General features: G+C 36.9%; 1 protein-coding gene across 6 annotated transcripts in view; it reads left to right on the top strand.

The window, feature by feature from the left end:
* Nucleotides 1-23865, top strand: part of EIPR1 (EARP complex and GARP complex interacting protein 1) — a 102125-nt gene that overhangs the window by 6204 nt on the left and 72056 nt on the right. For all 6 annotated transcript variants that reach the window (XM_049818986.1, XM_049818985.1, XM_049818988.1 and 3 more), the window contains exons 2-3: nucleotides 6855-6938; nucleotides 14171-14303. In XM_049818986.1, the coding sequence (XP_049674943.1) occupies nucleotides 6855-6938; nucleotides 14171-14303 (217 nt within the window). The remainder of the gene's footprint in view (nucleotides 1-6854; nucleotides 6939-14170; nucleotides 14304-23865) is intronic.

Below are 23865 nucleotides of genomic sequence, written 5' to 3'. Positions count from 1 at the left end.
AATTAGTCTTTGCATTCTGGTACAATGATTGCTGTTTCTTCTGCTTTATACTGCTGTTCATCACACTTGTATTCTAGGTTTTTCCGTGCCCATTGCGTAAATAAATGTCTATTTTTGTAGTTGATTTGCAGTTAAGTTTTTGTTTTCCTTTTCCTTTATGTGTGATGCATTTCAGGACCTGTTTCTAAGAGAAGAGAGCAACTAGCTTATGTGGTGTCAAACCTGTGTTTTAATTCAGTGTGAGCTTGTTATTGTTCAGACCATAATTACTACGTAAGCAGTAGGATCTGTTAAGCATGTGTGTCTGACAGGAATAACTTTTGAGGGACTGGGTTTCTCTTGATGAGTACATCTAGGGGTTTTTTTTTTATAGGAGTATGACGTCTGCTCAAGCCTGCCTTTGTTTCCTTACAGTTTGTAGCAGGTTTGGTTTTTTTTTTCTTGGGTTGACTTGTCCCTGATGTGTAGCTGCACTTGTTTCCCCATCAGTTGGTAAAAAAGTTTGGTCATGTTCCTTGTTATTTTTTTTTCTTGTCTTATGGAAACCAGACTACATAGTTGGTTACCTAACCTGTGAACTTGTGAGAACACCCTACTAGCTTCCTGTGAGTCAGGATTTGTTTGGTGGTTGGGTTTTGGTTTTGGGTTTTGGTTTTTTTTCCCCTTTGCCTACCCTTTGAGGATAATATCTCATGTTAATGTAGAATTTAAACTATTTTTCCCACAGCTTAGGACAACTTTTTTTCTCATTTGCCTTATTCTCTTCCTTAGATTGATCTTAAACATTCTTGTTGGGATTGGATCTTCCTAGCCTTAGGCTGAATGGCTTTCCCTAGAAGTTCGAGCTTGCTCTAGGAAACAGTTGGAATTTCTTTCCATTAATATGTCTCAGCTTTTTGATTTCCCTCTCAAGCATGTTTTGCTATATCTTCATCAGGCATTTTGGCAGCCTCCTGCATATTAACAGGATCTCTGTCCTTTTCCCACAGTGCATTCAACAAAATCTGATTCATAAAGGTGCATGACTGGTTCCAAACTTTCAGTCCTTTTTGTCTGTGAATTGTTTTCACAGGTGTTCTTACAAACTGGTACCCAGTTCATGATAGGTGATACACTATTCCTTTCACTTTCATTTGCCCACAAATAACCAATATTAATCTGTTCTTATTTCAGATGCATGTAGCAAGGCTTCCCTCATGTTGTTATAAATTTGGTCTTCTAAAAATATATGGGAGTAAGTCTCTGGAGTGTTCATATGAGGTCTTTCAAACTCTTCAGTAATTCTTTATTGATATCAATATTCAACCCTTTTAAATTTTTTTAACCCATTTTATGTTATATTCCTTTTTTCTCTTCCCAGAAGAGTATCTTTTCTATGTCTTGTCAGCGAGATTTATCTACAACTTTGACTTTCATGGGGGCAATGCAATCTAGCATGGGTCTGTTAATTGCCAATTTTATTTGTAGACTTACTACATATCAGAATCTCTAGCAGTTGTGGGATCTGATACTCTTTTCTGTTGTGGATTAGCAAATTACTCAATTCTGTGGCACAGATTCAACTGAGAGCGTAAAGGGATGTTAAGCTTTCGATAGTGGAGTCACCTCTCTGAAGTAAGCAACACTAAGGATATGTCAGCACTGTTTCTGCTCAAATCACTGTATTCAAACAAGTGCACTGTAGAAGTAAGGTGTGCTCATCCAGTGGGCATGTAATGGACTGTGTTAGAGATAGGGATAGAAATCTCTTATGTTGGCTCCCATCAAAAGGAGCTGTCATGACAGTCTGTACAGCTCTGATGATGATAATAATTGTGCAAATTTCATGACCAGATCAGTTTACTTCACAAGAGTTTCATAGGATTGCAAACTAACGTAGGTTTCAAGGGACCTTTGGAGATCATCTATTCCAATATCCTTCTCAAAGTAGATTCAATAGATGAGGTTGTTCAGGGGCCTTGTCCAACTGAGTTTTGAATATTTTCATATTTGCTTAATTCCACGACTTATGTGAGCATCCTGCTCCAGTGTTCGACTACCCTCACTGTGATTTTTTTTTTTCCTAATGTCTACTCTGAATTTTCCCATGTTGCAACAAATGTTCACTGCCTCTCATCATGTTGCTGTGTACTTCAAAGGAGAAGAGGCTCTTTTCTATACCCTCCCTTTAGATAGTTTAATCCACTGATTTTTTAGTTTGTTTGTTCTTGTTTCTTTTTTCAAGTGAAAATATTTCACTTTAATGGTAGAGTTATTATTCTAACTAATTCGGAATGGGCAGTAACTGCTGCTGAAGCAGTTAAAGTAGTCTGACGGCAAAGATACAATTTTGAGGCAAAAATAAATACCCTTACATTTCAGGTTAGTGAAGGAAATTTAAGCCCAGAATGTCTGAACAAAGAAGTGATGCTGTCTAAGAGTAAGTGTGGACACCTGTGCAGCATGTCTCTGATCCTTCAATGCACACAGTAAAGAAAGGACTTGTCTTCTGGTAATGGGGTAGGCAATATTTGCTTTCTAGTTATATGTGCGCTAGCTACAGTTTCCATGGTAGGAATAGTAGCAGAATAGAAAGTTTTCTGTATCATTCATTACTTACATACTTGCATATGGGGAGGTGGTATGAAATCTTAAATCTGAGATCTTCGATCTCCAGTGGGAAATGCTAACACAGCATTTAGATCATGTGTAAAAGTAATAAATAATTTAAGTTTTTGTTTTCTTTTCTAGTAAAACTTCCTACACTCAGCTTCAGGTGACTCTTTACTACCCCCCATCCCTCTCTTTTTGATCTCTGTGCCTCCATGGGATTAGTTTTACTTTCTGCTGTGGTAGAAGTATAGCATGTTCAAAGTTCATGCAGAATTTGTGGTTCTGCTACTAAAAGCATGGCAGCTATACTACCCTGGGAATAGATGATGCGTTGTGAATGCTTTTTTTCATTTTTATTTTTCCATGCATGCATATAGTTATTCCTCTCTAAGTATGTAATTTATGGCTCTATAAAGTACTTCAGGATGCAGTAAATGAAAATGCCAGTTTATCTTTGCTTGACTAGATTCTGTCTCCCTGACCCATATTGAACTTCAGTATGACCATTGCTATAGGCTATTCAGTTTTGTATTTCTGTTTAAGTGCGAATTCACACCTTGGTTTAGAAAGTTTTAAAAAAAAGAGTATTTGAGTTTTAACTGTACTATAGCAAGCCACCATGCGTTTTTTAAAAAAACAAACAAACAAAAAAATCAAAAAACAAACAAAAAAAACCCCAAACCACAAAAGTTTCTTGAATTTGGCATGTGGAACCTAGTTTCTCATTAATATATTAAATGTTTTTAAGTATTTGAGTACATGCAATATTCCGTATGCTGGAGTCCTAAGATATTTTCTTCCTTTTGTCACCTTGAAAGATTCAGTGTGGGTAAGAGTGTCTAGCCCTATGATGTACAGAGTACTAGTCGGGAATGCCTTTGGAGCATGGTGATGCTATTCCCTGCATCTCTGCAACAGTTGCTCAGCATCTGTTGTTACCCATAGAAATTTTTTTTTTTCCCCCTGAAAATGCAGGGATGAATTGATAATTGTTGCATTTCTTTGGTTTTCTGTTTTGTGATTATGTGCAACCCCTAATTTAGTGGAATAAATGAGAACTGGGGAAGCTACAGACTATTATGCAGAATAAATACATAGACTTTGAAAAGCCTCTAAGGAGGGGTGATTCTTTCAGATTCCTTGGCAGACTTGTATGGCACTGAGAAGTCTTTGCTGTTTGCTTTCCAAAGGCAGGATTTCCTTTGTGTTAGCTGAGCAGAATTTTGACTGCATATTATAAACTTCCTTCTAGACTGTTAAAATATTTGGTTAGAGCACCAATCACAATCAAGTTGCCTCTGTATCACCCCTGTTTTATAAAATTACCTGCTTTAAACCATGCACGTGTCCTCATAGAGCTGTTGGTGAATATGGAATTTGGACATGTAACCAAATGGTTCTTTGGGGTTCATGGTGTTTTAATCTTTGCTTGCTAATAATTTTTTCCTAGTCTTAGGCCCTCTTTAAAATAAAATTATCTAATTACATATGTTGTTGCGTGGTCTAGAAGCATTGGTTAGGTGGGGCTTTGCTGTGACAGTGTGTGGAAGGATGACTTGTTTTTTCCCTGTTCGCATCTCAGATGTGTGTTCTGGGTATTTTCTATGTATCACGGCAATTTTCTTAGTAAATAATACTTTAATATCTTGGGTAGTAAACGCTTTTGGGGGCTATGTGCAGTTTAGAGTCCTGTGGATGCTGACTATAAAAATAATAAGTTCTATTGGTTTAGATTAATCAATATTCATTATATTCATATATATGCTTTTGTTTGTTTGCCATCTAGTAGCTGCAGTCATGAACCAGGATGCTTTTGTGAAATATATGTGCAACCTGCTCTGGTAGATTACAGTACAAGATGGCAAACATAAGGCACTCATCTTGATCTTGACAGCACTCCAAATTCAGTTATGTTGTTCATCACAAGGGTTACTCAGTGTCTTCATCATCTGTTGAAATAACTTCTGTTTCTCTAAAAGTAACTCAAAAGTAGACAAAATTGGACATATCTTTGTGCAGGAGACAACTGGAAGTCCATTGTACTGTTATTTCTATTATGAATCAGATATTCCCGATTTATGAACGCTTAATGAGTTTGAACCTTGTATTCTTTGGATGCTGTAGTCTTTTATGACACAGAATAAACAATAGTGTGTTTCTTGTTGTGAAATGTGTTTAAATATTTTTCTCAGGGCTTCCTTCCCCCCCCCCCCCCCCCCCCCCGCAATAATGGGAAATAATTTAAAAATATTTTAAAGAAGACATAGGGAGGCTGATGATGTAAATGTTACCATGTATTGACATAATTTTACTTTGGACACTTTGTGTCTAATCTGATGCAGTTTTGAAAGCAGCATGGTAAGACCTACTCAAAAGGCCTTAAAAGGGGTGAAACCCCCCTTTATTTCTTTATTTTATTGATAATCCTGGAGGTCTCTTCTTCTGTTTGACTTATAGAAACAACAGAAGCTTGCTTGATTGAAAGAGATACATAGCTCTTGGCTTATTTCTAGTGTTTTCTTCAAAATAGTTGAAAGCAGATCTGAAATGAAAAGGAGCTCTTGCCAAAGATCTGCAAATGTAAGTTATGTTCAAGACAAAATAAAAGCTTTTCTACAATCTTCTGGTGAACTGTAGTTGTTTCTGTCAATCAGAAACACTGTCTAGGCTTGTTGTAGGTAAGCGCTGCATAAACAGGAGAGTACAAACAAATCGGTACGCATTCACACTGATCTCTGATCTGGATTTGAGTATGTTTTGAACACAAACTATTTGCTGAAACATGCTCTGTAGTGCTTTATTTCCTATATAAATTTTACACTACTAACCTATACTTACCAAGCTCATTTGCATTTTTTAAACTTTCTATGCTGAATCTTAAGCAAAATATTACATTGTCTAAAACACACATTTCAGATGCAAGATAAGAAGTACCTGCTCTGTGGGAGTTCAGAGCTTATTCTGAAAAATGAGTTGGTTCTTATTGTTACTGCCAGACAAGGGCTTGGATTGCTTTCCCTTATTTAAAAAAAAATCAGATCTCTTCAAATTGCTGTTCTAGAATTAAATTGTTCTAAATTTATGTATTGTGATGTAATGTATTTCAAATATTCCCTTTCAAGCTTCTAGGCATCTTTCTGATATTAATTTAAAAATAAGTTTCAAACAGGACTATATTGAAGCTAAATGTTCCTGAATCGAGAATGTAATCATTAGCTAGCTGCATGACAGGATGGCAATAAGAAGGGCCATTCAACAGTTACCTGAATCCTTCTGAAGTATTTGCTTGCAATACAGGCTTTAGTGTCTGAAGAGATCTGAACTATTTTATGCCAAACAGGATGTGAATTGCAAAGGTTTGTTTTCCTGTTTTGACAAAAAAAAACCCAAAAACATATTAAACAATATAATTGGGGTATCTTTTACATGGGGAAGCAGTGGATATTCCTCACAGTTTACTTAGAGTTGCGAAAAGTGCCTTTGAGTGTTAGTTTACCTCCCATTTACTCAAAATTAGCTAAGAGAGTCTCTACTAATCACTAGTGCAAACTAGCAATTGTGGGTTTAGTTCAAGCTATACTTTATTTCTCAATGTCTTCCATGGCCCTTAACTGTTTTGTTTTGCTTCTACCAAGACTGTGGTTGGTGCAAGTTGAAGAAGCAAGGCAGAGAGTCTAGCATTCTCAATAATACAAAAAATTAATACGATTATAACAAAATTTTGATAGGTAAATAACAAGTTATATCTCCTATATTCAGACAATTCTTATCTTTAGTGGCCTGAAGTAGAAGAGATGGGGGTTGGTTTTTAACTTTCTTCTAAACTAGGTGGTTAATGGCAAGAAAAAGAATTCATTTTTATGTAGGCATCTTCAGTCTGAATGAATGGTTTGAAAAGTTTTGTGGGAACAGTCTCTTTCTTGGATATTTTAGCTAATGTATTTAAGGATTGACCACTGTTCTATAGAGGGTTTTTTTGGTTGATAAAGGAGAATTAGTTTGGAAGAACTGCTATAATATTGAATATTATCACTGTTACAATGAAGGCCAGATAACGTATTTAGCACCTCTATGTTCCACGCACCTCGCAAATGTGCGAAACTGTGCAAAAAAAAAAAAAAAAATTAACCAAAATGGACATAAAGGGTGGGAAAGTCTGCAGATTGTAAGAATGTAAGACTTAAAATGATAATTGATACGTAAGCTTCAAGATTTTGCTGAAATTAATGGATTGCTTTTCTAATGGCTTTCTTCTTCCCTAGGCACGAGCTTTAACACCTCAGACAGCCGAAACAGATGCAATAAGATTTTTGGTTGGAACACAGTCTCTTAGATATGATAATCAGGTAATTTTTCTGTCAAATGTCAGTTGTAATTTTTTTACTCTTTTTTTTAAACATTGTTCCAATATAATTTCTCCTCCTTTCTACCCCCTGTTGAATTTGAACATTAAATGATAGTCAAGTTGAAGACTCACGTGAGTAGAATGTAAAGACATTGGTAAGAAATGTAGGTGAATGAAAGCTGTGTATATTTTCATAGAATTTAGAAGAGTAATTTAATTTTATGACTAAATCGGATTTGTTTAGTAAAGGAACTGCCATATTTTTTGTTAATTTAAATCTATATATTCTCTGGAGCTATCTCTAAACCACAGAAGAGATGCAAAGTAAAACAAAAGTCTTTAAGCCTTGATTGCCTCTAATGGGACTCCTGGTACGTGCACAGTTCTCTGTATGTGAAGCTTCATAAACTGGATTTTTCATTATTAATTATTGGCAATCAGCTATGACCTTTCTGATTATAAGTTTAACAATAATTGAAACTAAAACTTGAGTGACTTTCGTGGCTCAATTTCTATTGGGCTGTTTCTTCTGTGGTTAAGAGTACAATACTTCTAATTGTACAGCAACTTTAATTTTTGTGACTAAATTTCAGTAAATGCCATCATACTGAAATAAGATCTTGAGGCCAGAAGAATTAAAGCTGTACTGAGTGCAGGTGGCAAGGCTTTGGTAGCAGAGGGGCTGCAGTGGTGGCCTCTGTGAGAAGAGGCCAGGGATTGCCCATGCCAGACATGGCTGGTTCCAGTGAACCCGCCACAGGACACAGCTGAGCTGGTCAGCCTGGTGGCACCTCTGTGAAACCATTTAAGAAAGGGGAGAAAATGCTGGATGGAAAGAGGAGGAGGGAATAAAGACTGAGAAACAGCGGAGGAAACAACACAGGTGAGACCAAGGTCAGGAGGAACAGAAGGTGCTCCATGGTGGAGCATGTATCCACTGCACCCTGTGGAGCGTTTGTGCTGAGCAGGCGGATGTTACCGAAGGAACTGTGGCCCATGAAGACCCCACACGGGAGCAGAGGAAAAGAGTGAGATGGAAAGAATGTCAGAGAGAAAACTCTGTGTACTGACTGTACATACCATACCACTGCCCCACGTCCCCCTGCACTCCTTGGAGGGGTTAGAGGAGTCTGGAGTCAAGTTAAGCCTGGGAAAGGGGGGAGAGGAGGTGCTGATTTAAGGTTCATCTTTTTCTTTCCTACTACCCAAGTTACTAATTACATTTTTATTTTAACTGGCAATAAATTAATTAATTAACCCAAGTCAAGTCTGTTTTGCCCGCAACAGTAATTGGTAAGTGATTTCCCTGTGTTTAGCTTAAACCATGGGCTTTCTCATTCCTATTCTTATTTATCCCCCTGTCCTACTTGGGAAGGAGAAAGTAGCTGGGGGGGAGTCCGGCTGTTAGCCATGGCTAACACCCACCACAGAAGCCCCTAGAATGGATACAGTCATAGAATCTTCTGAAACTGGTCTGTAGTGGACTGCACAAAACTAATTCGGAACCATACCATGTGAGCTGTCAATTCTCAGTGAGGTTTTGAGTTTGTCACTCAGTGATAATACTGTATGAGGCTCAAGGAAAAAAACATGCAAAGGTAGAAGGGGGATGGAGTATTCAGTTTCTTTACATTTCAGGAAATACTTGTGAGACCAATAACAAGAGAAGTGGCAGGCAAACTTAGTTAAAAATAAATACACACAACTATATTTTTGATTTTGGTGTCTCAGATGTTCTTCAGACGTTTGGTTATAATGTAATTTTCTACTGTGATTTCTATGCGGTTTTTTACTTCTTGGTTCAACTAAATAAAATCTGGTAAAAAATTGTAATTGGAGAATGATGTTCACTTATCAGTTGATATCCAGCAGATCTTCAATAATTTAAATGTTCTGATTTAGGTAAGTTGATTTGGCATATACTACATATTTTAGAAATATTTACACATATTTCAACTTTGAGTATGCTTTTCTTTTTCCATTGAGTAACATAAATAATAAAGTGCAGGACGCTTCCTAGGGTATTAACAAATGTTTGGGGGTTATTGGCCTTTAGCTGTGCCTCAGGCCATCAGCTTCTCTCAGCTCCTTACTAATGCACAAGAAGTGCCTTAGGCCTGAAGTCATTATTGCTTTATTCAGCACTAGGTTCTCTAGATTTGCTTAAAAACTTTTTTTAGTTACCTAACCTATCTTACGAGCTGGTTTGCAACCTCTAGTTGCAACCAAGTACTGCACCGTAAGAGGTTTCTTATTCAGTGCCATCATGTGCAGAATATTTCTTCCCTTCTGGTCATGGACAGGTATAGTACAAATGAAAAAAGTAGGAGTTGCACAGCTGGTATGGTAACTTGTGCCTCATTTGAGTTTTATTGCTGTATGAAGCCATTTAGGCATGCATAGGAGAACTGATGAAAGTATTTTCCTATCAATACTGGTATTTCAAAGGAAAGGAAAATGTTTATAAGATTTTATATTCTGTCAATATTTGAGATATTAACAGTGTGTAGTACTTGTCATTTGGTCCTCATAACTTGCTGGAAAGTGTTTAAGTAGTTTCTCTTTGCACTGTGTTCTACGCAGTGTAGTTTTGGAACTTTTGTCCTCAATGCTTTCATTGTTGCTAAACTGTGGCTTTTTATACTGTTCTTAGTTTGATGCATTTACTATATGCTTTGGAAACATAAAGGAAGTACGTGTCACTCTTTTCTCATCTCTCTCATTCTCAGAACTCTCCCAAGTTATTTTCAGTCTTGTGTTTTAGAACTTGAAATACTTCTTTTCATGGTTTACCTTAATGCATAGCATTATATAGGCACAAACCAGGGCACTGGCCAAACTAAAGCATTTCTCCAGTCTCTGCTGCCCATGAGTGCCTGATGAAGGAGAATCAATTATGGAGACTGCATAATTGAAGAAAAAGAGATGTTTTGTGTTGAAATTGGTTAGTTTTAGTCTCCCTCCCTTAGTAATTTCCTTAGCAATTAATAATTCCTCCAGTTTTTGAGGAGACCTGAATAGTTATTTGTTCTCATTCAAATCTCGCTACTTTTTCCTTGATACTTAGACTTGTGTTCAGTGGGAATTTTTCCCAGTGTAATTAGAGCAGATTAGTAACTCACTTTTTTAGTTAATGGTAATAAACCCAGTCACTTCTAGGAGGTGTTTCCCACAAGGATCGTGTTCCACAAGTGTTATGAGTACACATATCATTAACCATTACAGTACATTCATGTTGAGAAAGTTCTGTGTGGACTTAGCTTATTTACAGTTTTCTATATCTTCATCTATGGTGTCCATAGGCTGCAATAACTAATCCACAGTAAAGCTCATTTCTACACTTCATCAGGAAAAGTTAGATCATGATTCAAGAGCTGGAGGATAACACCCTGCAGAACTGAAATTTGTCCAGTTCTGTCAGACAGTTATTATAGGTAAATATTTCTTTCTGGAAATATTTGCCTTCATGGCATCACACTGGTACAGTATTTGGTATTAGTATATTTTCTATAAAAATTCTCTTGTTTTAGTATTTAGTGAAGTCACTATTCCATATGATAAATATAATTTATCGTGTATTCAAATCAACATGATTAAGAAGATCCTTAGCAGAAAAACACTGGGGGAACTTTTTCTGTTAAGCTGATCAACTTTTTCTGGTAGACTGTGTTGTTTGGCATAGCTGTGAAAGATGTCATTTTTCAACTCAAGGTTATAAACAATACCTGTGCATAAGAATTAAATTTCATATTTTCTAAAAGTCTCAGTCTGGACCTTTAATCAGTTAACTGTGTATTTCAGCAGTTTCCAGCTATCCATGATGTCAGCTGAAGCAGAAACATAACAGCAGAGGAGAAATTGGTTATCTGTGCCTTCAAAGGGCTTCAGCTGGGGTAAAGAGCACTCCCTTAGCTTATGTGCTGAGTGACCCTCTTAACTTGGTTAATGTAGGTAGAGAATGTGTGTGACTGTAGTAAATGGGATTGTGTTTCACCTTCAGGGACTTGGGTTGAGCTGTCAAAGGAGACTCCAGTGACTCCAATGGAAGGTTCTTCTCCCTGCTTTGTTTTTTTTGTTTTGTTTTTGGTTTTTTTGTTTGTTTGTTGTTGGTGGTTTTTTTAGATAGCACATTTGGCAAATCTGATTGTGCCTTACATGGGAAACTAAAATAACTTTTAATTTTTAAACTACAACAGATCTTCACATATTTTACACTGTTTTGCTGCTAAATACCTGATTCAGTAAACTGAGAAATCCCTTTCTCTCTTATAGTAAAGCCAATTATTTTGCTGTGTAAAAATAACAACAGGAGTTGCTCTTCTTTCCATGAGTCTGTTGAAAATGTTTTACCTTATAGTTGTGAATACGTTGCTGTTCTTTACCTTCCAATTCTGTGCTTGTAAAGTAGCTGTTCGACTTGTAAACAGTTTGAGTTCCAAGTTTATTCAGAACAACAAAATTTATCTGATAAGAGCAGCATAGAGGCTGAACAAATTATGTCTTTCAATTTTTATTTAAAAAAAAAAAAGAACAAAAAAAAGGGGATGAGGTTAAACTGGTCTTTAATGATGAAATGAGCAAGAGCTTTCTGTATAGATGGAAGCTCTTGCATTGGGACACAGGGAATAGAGAGAGGGGATGTATGGAAAGCCAAAATAAAGTGAAACGATAGATAAGTCTAAGTGATGTTACTCTGGAGAGTTTTGAAAGGCAGCAAGGTCACTCTAAGTTGGACAGGAAGATGGATATGCAGTTGTTGGGGTGGATGGATAGTGTCCTGATTCCTGGGTAGATTTCTAGGTTCAGGGGAACAAATGAAGTCTGAAAAGGCAACTTGCTAATCAGCTGCAGAGCTGCTTTTATGTCTTAGATGACAGAATGGAAGAACAATACAGATGATGAGGGTCTACATTATGTTTGAAAGAGCAGTTGCTGATGACAGTGTTTGGACGAGAAAGAAAAAGGTAACCTGTAAACTCAGCCATTTAAAAAAAACCCAGTGTGTAATATTCCCAGTTTAGACTAAATTGAGACCTATTTAGCAGCTTCTGTATTTTTAGAAAATTTTCTGTAATACTGTGTAGCTAAGATTTTTTGTAGTGATTCAGTAGTTAATTCAGTAGACTTAATTCAGTCACTATGTGATAGGTTGACCCTGGCTAGATGCCAGATGCCCACCAAAGCTGCTCTATTACTCCCCCTCCCTCAGCTGCAGAGGGGAAAGAAAATATAACAAAAAGCTTCTGGGTCGAGATAAGGACAGGGAGAGATCACTCACCGGCAAAACAGATTCCACTTGGGGAAATTGGTTTCATTTATTACCAGTCAAAAGTCAAGAGTAGGGTAATGAGAAATAAAACCAAAATTTAGAACACTTTTCCCCCACCCCTCCCTCCTTCCCGGCTCAACTGTACACCCGGTTTTCTCTCCCTCCTCCCTCCGGCAGCGCAGGGGGACGGGGAATGGGGGTTGGGGTCAGTTCCTCACACCTTGTCTCTGCCGCTCCTTCCTCCTCTGGGGGAGGACTCCTTGCTCTTCCCCTGCTCCACTGTGGGGTCGCTCCCATGGGAGACAGTCCTCCACAAATTTCTCCAACATGAGTCCTTCCCACAGGCTGCAGTTCTTCACAAACTGCTCCAGTGAAGGTCGCTTCCCCGGGCTGCAGTCCTTCAGGCACAGACTGCTCCAGCGTGGGTCCCCCACGGGGTCACAAGTCCTGCCAGAAAACCTGCTCCAGTGTGGGCTCCTCTCTCCACAGGGCCACAGGTTGTGCCAGGAGCCTGCTCCAGCACAGGCTTCCCACGGGGTCACAGCCTCCTTCGGGCATCCCCCTGCTCTGGCGTGGGGTCCTCCCCGGGCTGCAGGTGGAGATCTGCTCCCCCGTGGAGCTCCCTGGACTGCAGGGGGACAGCCTGCCTCACCAGGGTCTTCCCCACGGGCTGCAGGGGAATCTCTGCTCTGGCGCCTGGAGCATCTCCTCCCCCTCCTTCTGCACTGACCTGTGGGTCTGTGGGGTTGTTTCTCTCATATTCTCACTCCTCTATTTGGCTGCAGTTGCTTTTGTGCGTTCCACCCCACCCCTCCCCCCCCACAATGTTCTCCCAGAGGCGCTACCACCGTCGCTGATGGGCTCGACCTTGGCCAGCAGCGGGTCCGACTTGGAGCCGGCTGGCATTGGCTCTGTTGGACATGGGGGAAGCTTCCAGCAGCTTCTCACAGAAGCCACCCCTGTAGTCCCCCTGCTACCAAAACCTTGCCACACAAATCCAATACACATTACGGTAGAACATCTCTTGGTTTTTTTCCTCTTCATTGTTCACCCAACTTTGCTAATGAATTTTTAATGAGGATACAGTTTTCTAAAAATGTTGAGTCTTCTAGAATTTATTTGTTCGCTCTTGAGCTCAGTGTAGTTAGTCCCATGAGTAGTCACTTGTGTATGTTGTGCCAGGCTAGTATCTTTCTCAATTCCTTGTATTTCTGAGGTCACTACAGAAAAACAACTAAGAAGGAAAAATGTGAGTAACATAGATCTATTTAAAAAACATCCCCTCCCCCCCAACAAACAAAAACTCCGTGACAAACAAAAATGGAAATCACAAAAAGCAAACTTAGCTGTATGTCTTTTAAAAAAATGTCTAGGTATTTAAATGTTATTGGTTTTCTTTATCTTTCCCTTCAATATTTTATTGTTCTATATAGTATAAAAAGTATTACAGATTTATATATTGCTACAGATATGTGATTGCTGAAGTGAACTCTCAAAATGTTTCTTACTGAGTTACAGTATTTGCTTCAAATGAGAGTCCCTTCCCTTTCTCCCCTTCTTTCTTTGTAGGGTGTGTGAATTAGATGATTTGGATACAGAATTGGTGCAGACATTTAGACTAAGGATTGTAATGTTGTTATTTCTGTTTATTGCTATAAGAACTGCAATAGAAGTGGCTTATTTACTATTAGCCATAAAATGAAAAATCACCTTCAAGCTTTAAGTTGCAAAATTGAGAAGAGTAAACATGGTATTTCCTCAAAACAGGGAAATTGCTTGTGTTTTTCTAGAAAAGTATATCCTGCATGAAATCAATGATATACTAAATTGTTAGTATAACAATTAATTAAAGTAGATATCTGTTATAAAATTCTCATTAAATTGTTCTGTGCAGTCATCGTGCATAATTAAGACCCACAGGAAAACATTTGAAACCCTAATGTTCTCTTCTATTGTATTTGCAGATTCACATCATAGATTTTGATGATGAAAATAACATTATAAACAAAAACGTTCTCCTTCATCAAGTGGGTGAAATTTGGCACATTAGTACCAGTCCTGCAGATAAAGGTGTACTAGCAACCTGCTACAATAAAAGTAAGTCCTTTCTAACCGTGTTAAACTTGTTTAAGTGTTTTGATATTTTTAAATGTTCGAAGATTGAACATCTAGCTATGTGTAAACACTTTAAATCGAAATTATCAACACAGGCATTTTCCAAAAAATGTGCTGTACCATTACCTATACATCATTTGTCTCATATTCTTAGGTCATCTTGGTTAGAAGTCTACTTCTGCATTCACATCAAGGAAAGCAGCAAAATAAAAGTGTTGCTTGCCTGATTAATGCAAAGCATGGCAAATAAAATATATTCCTGGTATTTTAGATGTCATTCTTTTTATTGTTTTATATGTTTGCTTTTGAAAGTGGCAGTAAATGTCTTTCAAAACAGCATCATGCCAGCCAGCATCAAGCTCTATTTTAAAATTGCAAGTGAAGTTTGTATATAATGTTATTTGTCATATGTTAAATGCAGATATGCCCACAGAGAACTATAAATTCTTATATAAATATCTCATCAGAAACAGTAGGAATGCTCCATGTGTAACCTAGCACTAAGTGCACAGCTGTTAAGATTAAGGATCTCTGTGCATTTCCTAGATGAGGCAGGTGTGAAGATTTTCTGTCATGAGGCTTGAAAAATCCACTTGCATCACTTGGGGAAGGGAGTACTCTTTCTCTCTGACAAGCAAGAAATCTGTTCTGTCAGTTGGAATAAATACTATTTCTTCTAGTAAATATTAGTCTATTCTTCTATGGAAATATGGTCCAAGAATATGAGAGTAATGTAGTGAGTTTCAGGCTCTGTGCATCTGTGGATGGTTGTGGAGATGTGAATTCCTGCTGCTCACCTGGTGGCTATGTTGGAGAGAAGTTTCCAGGACTGCTCGCTTCTCCTGGTTCTTTTGGATTGAAATAAAAGTGCTAAAATTTGAATTTCTTTCACAAATCTTATGTGAATCTTTTGAAGACAATTATAGAAGATAAGTAGAGTAATAAAGAGCTTTTTCAGTTTTCTAAACTGAAAATTATCATGGGCATTTCGACTAAGAGAGCACTGAAATGGTATTGGCCTGCTTTTTGACTACTTTTTACTCTCTGGTTGACTTGGTGAACATAACTTTCTCACCTTGCCAGTGATCCATGGAAAAAATGAGAAAGCAGTAATCGGGCCTGAAATTCTAAAGTAGTCTTAGTAATTTTCTGGCTAGTTTCAGGGGAGAATCTGAGAAAGCTGTCAGAAGTCTCCTTTAAAGAAAACCAAAACAAGTTTCTAAGTTTCTTTGTCTAGCCTTTCTGAGTTGATTGCATTTTTATTTTCTTAAAGAATATTGTGCTGCACGGAATAGTGTGAAACATTTTAAAGAATTTCTGTACCTCTTTTTCAGTATATAACTGAACAGCAAGATGGTACAAGATAGCTTATCAAGTCCAGTATTTCATGTATGTAACATACCATTTAATGTTAACCAGTCTTCATTTTTTCAATTTGTGTCTATTCTTGAGCTCAAGTATTGCTCTAGAAAGTATGGCGAAAACAAATAATTTTATACTTTTTTCTCAAGAAGGCCTATATTTAAGTTCTTTATAGCAATTCTTTATAGCAATATGCATACTAATTGAAAATTCTCTTTCGGAGAGAGCTTACTGAGATTGCTAGAATTGAGCTTCTATCCAAACACTCTAAATATCTGTGAGTTTTCTGATTTCCATTATTGGACCTATTAATTCATATGTATGTTTTCTATTCTAGCTTGTGTTCTGGATTTAGTTTACCTAGTTTCTGAACATGAGGGTTTATTGTTTTACTTCATGTATCTTCATTTAGAATCATCAGCCATAAACTTTCTGCAGAAAATTAAGCAATGGAAACCTTTAATTTTTTTTTTTATTGTATTTGTTTTGTTATTTTAAAAAGACTCTTAACTGTTTTCTTCATTGAAGTACCAGTCCAATGAGATGATGCTGTCAGGAACAGTCATACGTATTGTGACCATCTCTGCATCTGAACCCAATACTACTGGCAAATCTTGACTATTTTTGAAACTGGGAGAGCGACGAAAAGTGGTGTGTGTCCATTAGTAATAGCTATTTTTTGAAGTTGCTTAAATAAGTGGTGAAATGTGGCACTGAAGAAAAGTGGAATCGTGCATTTTGCATTTCATAGCTCACTGAAGTAAGCTAATGGAATAGGGTGAAGCACTCATGAAAAAACTTTGAAATTTCCTCTTTTATATTGGGAGAGATACTGAGTTTTCTTTCACTTTCTTACACTTATAGTTAGCATAACCAAGGTATGAATAAGGTCTTATGTTACTTCATGAAAAAACATGTAGTAGGTGCAAACAGAAGAGCACTTTTTTCACAGCTCTCCTGTTCTTTGTTTTGTGTCTAGGAGAAGTATGCCTTTAATATAGGAAGTTTGGGGAATATAATAGTGGTTGAACTGAAAGAGTAATACTGCATACCTACTTTGAAGAGAGATTTTTGAGTCTTGATTAACTTTTTAAAAGCATTTTGCAGCTAGTGATACGGAAAAATATTGATTCCTGAATAATTTGCTTTAGTGTTTGAGTCCTCTGGACCTGCTGTTCTTCAGACTGTAGATTAATTCTTTTTCTAGAGCTGCCTTACGCAAGATAAAAGATTTCTTTTTAAATGTACTTTCCCTATAACTTAGCTACTCTTCCTTTTTTTAATCATACCATATTTTTAAAATGTAGTGAAAAATGTTTCCTCAGTATCCAGTTGTTATTGTTCCCTGTAATATTATTGAGACGTTCAAACTGTTTTACTTTATTAACTACTTGACAGTTAAAACTACTGCCTCAAAGTCAAAGGCAACACTAGCAGTCTTGCTGTATGTTTTGAAATACAAGGGATCTGATGTTATTTGCTTGTCTTTTCTCTTGTAAGGATTAAATTTAGCAAAATAATTTTAATACACAAAGCTTTTTGTTAATTTCTGCTGAGTGCTAAGAATTGCATGAGGGAAACGGATACTTTTATTCAGCTGGTACCGATAGGTTATTGGTGGGGTCAATAATCAAATGGAAAGTTATAAGCCCTCTGTGTGTTTGAGAAGGATGCTGATGCAATAATGTTTGGAAGTTTTTGCTGTTCTGGTTGAGAGGGGCCTTGAATTGATGTAACAAGGCTGTTAATCAAAAGTTGAAAGATCTTCTTGGATGGGGAAGTTCCTATGTTTGAGTTTTATGGTTTGTTTTGGGTTTTTTGTGTTTGTTTTGTTTTCCTTCAAAGAGGGCATTTTAGCTAATTCTAAGCATGATTGTGTGGGATTTTACAGATCTGAAGCTTTTTTCCATGCATGTGTATGTGCATGTACGTTTTTTGGTTCCCCCCCCATATATATATATATATATATATATATACACACACATATATATCCACACAGCATCTGCTTCCAAAGTTAGTGTTATGAAGTTTTTTGGTTTGGTGTTGTTTTGTTTTTTTCCCCCCTGAATCATACAGGTAGGAAGCCTCCTTCAAAAGGAATGATGCTAATGTAGAAACAATGTGCCCCTGTCACTCTCTGGGGGATTTACAATTTCCCCCCCCCCCCCCCCCCTGCTTCATGGATAAGTGAAATCTTTTTACTTGTCCTTGACTCATATAAGTGAAAGAGTCATAAGGAGGTACAAATTCAAATGTACATTATTATTATTATTGGTATACCTACTGAAGAGCAAAGTCATGTGCTCATGAGTCATAATAGTTAGGCTTCCATGTCAGTGAAAATTAATTTCCTTGTTGTCTATTGGATTGTTTTTAAGTGCTACGCACACATTAGAAATACCAATTTAGGAAAGTCATGTAATTGCAAAGGGAAAACTTATTCTACTCAGTTCCTGTCTTGATTATAGTGCTCCCTCTGGTCCCACCAAATGATGGATATATCACTTAGGGAATTTTATACTATTACTACCGATGTTGTAGGAAGATGATTTTATTATCAAGTGATAGGCTTACTAGTAATGTGTAATCTTGCCTAACTTTCAGCAAAGATCAGAAATCTACTATGCTGAAGGCATAGTACTTGCCTATATTATACATTTCTAACGTACTCGGTGATATTGTATGCTAGAAATGTATTAAGACCATTCCGGTGTAACTCGCATTGCCAATGGGCAAGATATGTATTCAGGAGATCTAGTAGCTGATCAGAGGTGATGTTGTCTTTCTGCTTCTTGTCATTTGCCACCTTTGCTGTTAAAAAATTGCTTTTCTCATGTTCAAATGGTAGTCCAGATATAGCCAAAGCATGATAAAACACTGAATGTTTTTTGATAAAACACTAAAACTGATTTGGTAACAGATAATGTTTTGTAAGGTTAATTTTGCACCTCTATTTTAATAAATAAATGATTTCCTAGGGTTTTTAAACAAACTTTATGGTTGTGGCTGGGGAGATATCAGCGTAGCAATCTGTGAACCTAGTGGCTTTCCTATGTTTTAGAAACATAATTGGATCTTTCAGATCCATGGTTTAAAATAAAGAAGTAAAAATCCCTCACATGAGCTACCGATTTTAGGCAGTCATTACACTGAGAAGTAACTTTCTTTTTCTTTTTCCCTTCTGCAGATGTGTTTGGCAGCTATTTGGTATTGTGAGCACTGTAAGAATTAGGAATGCTGTATTTTATCCCAGATTCCCTAACTGAAGGGAGAAGAGTGCATAAATACACGAAGAAGCTAGGCATGAAGAAGCTAGGCATAAGAGGGGAAAGAAGGATTAAAAGCTGAATATCTTGGGGATGGGGGAAGAAGGCTTTGTAAAATTAATACTTAGATATCTAGATAAACTTATGCACTGTTAGTTTTGTGACGTATTGATGCATTATTTTTCCCCTTTACTGCGGCAAGTCAAGTGTATTAAAATAGGGGGTGGGTTTTTTTTCTTGAACAGGATAAGATTGCTACTGACAGCTTTAAAATGGGTAAAAATTAAGGGGCAAAATTAGTTTCCTAGTCTTCTAGCTTTAGAAGTTAAATTAGATTGTTAAAATTCAGTATGATATAGATTAGGTTCTAAAAAAAAGCTAAAAGGATGGATTGTTGAGAAAAGGGTACAATGTACAGAGGGTTTTGGGTGATGATAAAAGTGGCAATAAGCTAGAGTACTGCAGTTGCATTTTAATTGGTTAATGCTTAATCTCTGAAAATTTACACGTACTTATTTGCCTTTAATATTTATTGATATCTTAGTTATGTTCAACAAAGCAGAAATCAAATAATTTGCTTCACAGGGGTCCAGAATTAAAATGGAGGATGCTGTATTTAGTGGTAAATCCCTGTCAGAACAATTCTAGGAACTTTACACCTTGCTTCTTTTTTGCTATTCTGACTAGCTGTAGTCGGTTGGCTATTCGCTTTTTACTTTCTTTTAACTAAAATGTGACAGGAGTGACACATTTAAAAAAAGTTAATAAGAAAGGTGACAAAGTAATTAAGGACATCATAGTATTTCAGTAGAAATGTACTTTTAAATATCAGAAAAGAATAATGATGGGGTGGGGTGAGGGTCAAGAATGTACCCTCCAAATAATGATATAAACCAATGAGAATAATGGTACACTAAATATAATAAGTTTAAAAATGAGGATAAATTAGTCTTCAAATTTGCAAGAACTTGGTAGCCATCCAAGACGTCTATTCACCTGCTGAGGGGAAAATAATTTCACATGCGTATTGCTAAAAGTTTGAAAGAAGCCTTGCTTCACTACACAAAAGTGCATTCTAGCCTATGCTAGCATAAATTTTTCATTGTGATGAAGTGAAATGCCAAAACTTTGTAGATCGTGCTAGAGTGGAGTCACTTGGGAACTAGAACAATGAAAACCTGACAAAGCCGTAGACCCCGCTGGAATACGATCCCTATACAGTCTCAGTATTGCTGAAGTTTCAGGCTACAGCAGTGGAAATTGGAAAGCCGTTTGAATGGACTTTTGATAGTGTTCCGAGGCAGGAGGAAATACCAACAGACAACAGACTGGAATGTGTCTAATACCATTTTTGTATTCTTTCATAAAGTAGGTGATGGAAGCCTCAGTTCTGCGGTTGGCTGAAAAAAGTGGGAGCCCTGGGTTAAGATCAAGTTGGGGAATACTTGGAAATATGTTGATTTCTGATTGATGCCCTCTTTGTCAGTCCAGTTTATAATACACTTGTCATCGGGTATTTGAAAAATTTACCAGTTAGGTGGATGTGCATTGGTAGGTACAGGTTGTATGTGGTTTTTGAGTGTGAGTGTGTCTTGCTATGCTTTGTTTCTTATAGAACTTCATTTTAATCTGCTCTCTTGTTTATACATCCCTTCCCTTCTCTCCCCTGCTATATTAGAATACTGTTAAAATGGAGATGGACTATTTCCTAAGGACTTATAAAGTAAATTTCAGCTACATTATTAAAGGAATAGAGAATGCAGAGGGATTTTTTTTGTAGGCCATTTGAAGAGTTTTGCAGCCGTTCCACTTTGCCAGCAATGGATGGCTTCTTTCTGAATGACTTGTGTTTGGTCTCTGCGCAGCAGAATATTCAGTAAAGAGGGTGAATGCTTATGATGATGTGTTTGGGGAAAACTATCATTCTAAAATAATTTTTTATAAACATAAAGGGAAGCCTTATTCCAATAGTTTCTACTTTATTCTTTGCAGAACCTGAATATAACTTTCATTATATCCTATAAGGTAGAATAAAATCTCAGAATTATACATTGCTCTGAGATACCGATGAATCTATTCATAATATCAGTGAGGAACTCGTGGTTTTTTAAAATTTTGATACTATCTCATGGCTAGCTACTTGGGTAGTTACTATGTTCTGGTAGATGTACAGATGCTTAGAAGAGATGGTAAAATTGTTTGAGAAGTCAAGGGGTAAGGCAAACTGGTAGGTTTACATGAAGTGATGGGGAGATAGAGGAGTGGAAATAGAGAAATGATCCAGACTAAAAATTCTGCATTGGTGGAAAATACAGTTTGCCTGCTGAACCTCTAATTGGATCTAGGTAACTATCTCCATTACTGTAAAGGTGAGTTTTCGGGGAGTGATTGTAAGCAGCTACTTCAGCGTATCTCCTGCTAGCAGGTGAAGGAAATGCTTGGGGGTGGGGGGCAAAAGTAAATGACCTGATCTCAAGAGCATAATCATAGGCAATGCCAATGTACTGTTAATTGTCACAGATCTGATGGGGAAATGTTTACTGAAAGACAAAGTGAAGAAATGAAGAAAGTAGTGTAATTGGAGAAATAAGGAGATCCTGAAGGAAGGAAATCTCAAAAACAAATAAGGGGTATGTCACTTAAAGGACAAGAATATAACTGCAACTATGAGTAAGCAACAAGGTGTGAGGTGGTACGTAGCCTTTGGGCAATCAGTTCTGTGTAAGACTGTAGAAATGTTAAAGGGGTAAGATACGGCCCTTAAGTGTTAGCATTTTGTAGGTGTTTTCTGTACCATTTAGTGTCTGTCAGTAGAAAAATCTATTAATGTGACTAAATGTCTGCCTGCTCAGTTTTTTGATTAGTGCTTTCTATTTTGCATTTTCTTTCTTCATCTGTGGCAACTCCCCCTATTTTCCTGAGGCCTTATGTTCTTCTTCCTTTCCATGCCATTTACTGAAATGCTCAATGAAATAATTTGTCAATTCTTAAATCTTTGAGTCTAACTTTTAGTTTTGATGCTGCTATAAGATGAACAGTGGTCTGAAGACTTCATTTTTCTTTTTTTACTGTTTCAAACAGTGCTAGCAAACTAAAAAAAATGTTTATGCTGATAGTTTATGCAGTTGTGAATTGGGTTGCAAGGGTATTTTCACAGCCACAAGAGTACCTTTATGTAATTGAAAACTTGAAAATTAGAATGTGACATAATGGGCCACAAAAAATAACAGCATTGAAGTCTGATGTTTGGAATTATTCACTTTAATGATGTCAAGCAGCACGGGAGCAGGTGTGGAGTGTGTGTGTGTGTGTGAGTATTTAAGAAGAAAACAACCCTTACCCGCTAGCTTGTGAGGTATAAAACCTGCTGACTCTAAAAAAACCAACCAAACAAAAAAAAAACCCACAACTTAATATTGAATAATCAGGTTTTGGTATTGGACAGCTGCTGCTTTTTTTTTTTTTTTTTTTTTTGCATCAGTATTGCTATAATGATATTTTTTGCTGGAAATTATAACCCATAGAGTAAAATAAATAATTTCAGGATATTAGACTAATATTTTAAGGTTATATATGTATTCTAGTAACTTGGACAGGGCCATGGCATTGACCTAGGGACTGACTTCCAGTAGTGTGTGCTGTTAAGAGTCAGGATGCTCCCTGAGCAGTTTTGGTGTGGGTCACCTAGCACTTTCAGGCAATGGTGCTCAGAGGTAGTCCAAGAACATCAGGAGTATTTGGAGCGGGGCTTCCTTCTTTCAGCTTACCCTGAAAAAATTCTGAGCTTAACTGTGTTAGCTGGCCTCGGGGCTGGAGAACTGTACCTGACTTTATTGAGTTGCCAAAAAATAAAATATCTGTCATGGTTCTCCATTGCAGATTGTTATAAAATACACAGATTGTTTGTTTTGGAGAATGTATTGCAGGGAAACATGCAAATACTTCAGAAATTAGACAAAAGACATGATAAAGACATACATGAAATAAATTAAGGTAAGAAGCTATGGTCAAGAATTTCTGTTCTGCTTTTCTTGGTATGATGTTTCTTCTGTTGTGCAGCTTATTCCACAAAATTGAGAGAAATAATTTTGGAGATAATTTGGTCCTTCTGGAGAAGAACAGAGTTTTGGAACAGTTATCCTTTTTGTATAGCTTTTATGCAGTGTCTAGTGCTATGAGGTGGTCATTTGTAATTAGGATTGCTAGGTATTGTGCAGGTATGTCTTAAAGAATTCTGATGAATTAGAGAAAACTTCACACTTCTCAATTTGAAGTGAATGTTTAATTGCTGGCTATTAGGTGCACACGTTTGTTGAGGCAAAATATGTCTAACGATGATAACTGTCTAATTTATCCTATCTTTTGCTTCTGAAGATGGTACTCTTATCTAGCTGTTTTCAGATACTAAATTCTGAATTAGACTGTGGACCAGAGCTCTTTGCCAGCATGGTAATTTCTGAGCTTATAGAAAGGTTTCAAGTAATCTGAGGTTTAACAAATCTTCATGCTTTGACTAATTAGAAAGGAATAATTCAAACTGTTTAAATAATGTCAATAAATTATATAGAATATACTGAAGAATTGTTTTAGGAGTTGCTTGTGATTATTTTACCTGTGCTTTTCATCATTGAATGATGAAACAGAACTTCGAGAGAAAGTGTTCTTTTTTTTTTTTTTTTTTTTTTTTAAAACAGCTGACATTTCTTTTTCTTGATGACATTGAGACCATAGGCAGTCCTGAGCAAAGGAGCAACATGTCACATGCTGTCTGGTACTTCTGTTGTCCTTGAAATGTGTGACTTTAGTCTTATCAAGTACAATTAAAAAATGACAGCTATTTTGAAGGAGGGCAGTTTTTCATAGAATGCTATATCCTGTGCTGCTTGGAGAAGAATGGTCATTGGTTATTTCTCTTA

The sequence above is a fragment of the Accipiter gentilis genome, chromosome 16, assembly GCF_929443795.1.
Source record: "Accipiter gentilis chromosome 16, bAccGen1.1, whole genome shotgun sequence".
Lineage (NCBI taxonomy): Eukaryota > Metazoa > Chordata > Aves > Accipitriformes > Accipitridae > Astur > Astur gentilis.
The sequence above is the reverse complement of the archived record's forward strand: the minus strand, read 5'-3'. Positions and strand labels throughout refer to the sequence as shown.